A 795-nucleotide genomic window follows, 5' to 3' on the forward strand; every position below is an offset into this window, starting at 1 on the left:
GCGGGGGCGGGGCGGTGAGCAGGGAGGGCACCGAGGGCAGGGCCGAGTCCTCGGGCTGCGGCAGGAACGGATCGTGCTGGGCCAGGAGAGCCGCGGTGCCTGCGGGGGGGACAGCTCGGTGGGGACAGGGCAGGGACAGGGGACAGCTGAGTGCCCAGAGGGTCACCTCTGTGCCCAGGGGAACAGGGCAGGGACAGGGGACAGCTGAGTGCCCAGAGGGGACACAGCAGTGCCCAGGGGACAGGGCAGGGACAGGGGATAGCTCAGTGCCCAGGGGGACAGGGCAGGGCTCAGAGGACAGCTCGGTGGGGACAGGGGACAGCTGAGTGCCCAGAGGGTCACCTCAGTGCCCAGGGACAGCTCAGTGCCCAGAGGGGACACGGCAGTGCCCAGGGGACAGGGCAGTGCCCAGGGAACACCTCTGTGCCCAAGGGACAATGCCCAGAGGGGACAGAGCAAGGCTCGGGGGACACCTCTGTGCCCAGGGGACACCTCTGTGCCCACCCCAGCCCCAAACACTCACCGGGGCTCAGCTGGAAGCTCTCCTCCAAGCTCTCCTCCAAGGTTGCCACCTCGTCCGGCATCAGCTCGGCCACTCCCAGTGTCCCCAATGTCCCCAGGGTCCCCGAGGGTGGCTCCTGCCCCTGCAGCAGCTCCTGCATGTCCTGTCCCCCTGGCAGCAGCTCCAGGTCCCTCAGCTCTGCTGGCAGTGTCCCCTGCTCCTTGGGGACCCGCAGTGGCTCCGCTGTCCCCTGCAGTGTCCCCAAGTCCCCTGAGGCCACCTGCCGCACCTGC

The 795-nt window shown here is 69.4% G+C and overlaps 1 protein-coding gene across 1 annotated transcript in view; it reads right to left on the bottom strand.

The window, feature by feature from the left end:
* The window catches only part of STAT2 (signal transducer and activator of transcription 2), a 13,885-nt gene that overhangs the window by 2,560 nt on the left and 10,530 nt on the right, over positions 1-795 (bottom strand). The window contains exons 13-14 of the mRNA XM_031065534.1: positions 524-795; positions 3-99 (exon numbers count right to left, since the gene is read on the bottom strand). Coding sequence (XP_030921394.1) covers positions 3-99; positions 524-795 — 369 coding nt within the window. The remainder of the gene's footprint in view (positions 1-2; positions 100-523) is intronic.

This window comes from Geospiza fortis, unplaced genomic scaffold (genome assembly GCF_000277835.1).
Source record: "Geospiza fortis unplaced genomic scaffold, GeoFor_1.0 scaffold1400, whole genome shotgun sequence".
NCBI lineage: Eukaryota > Metazoa > Chordata > Aves > Passeriformes > Thraupidae > Geospiza > Geospiza fortis.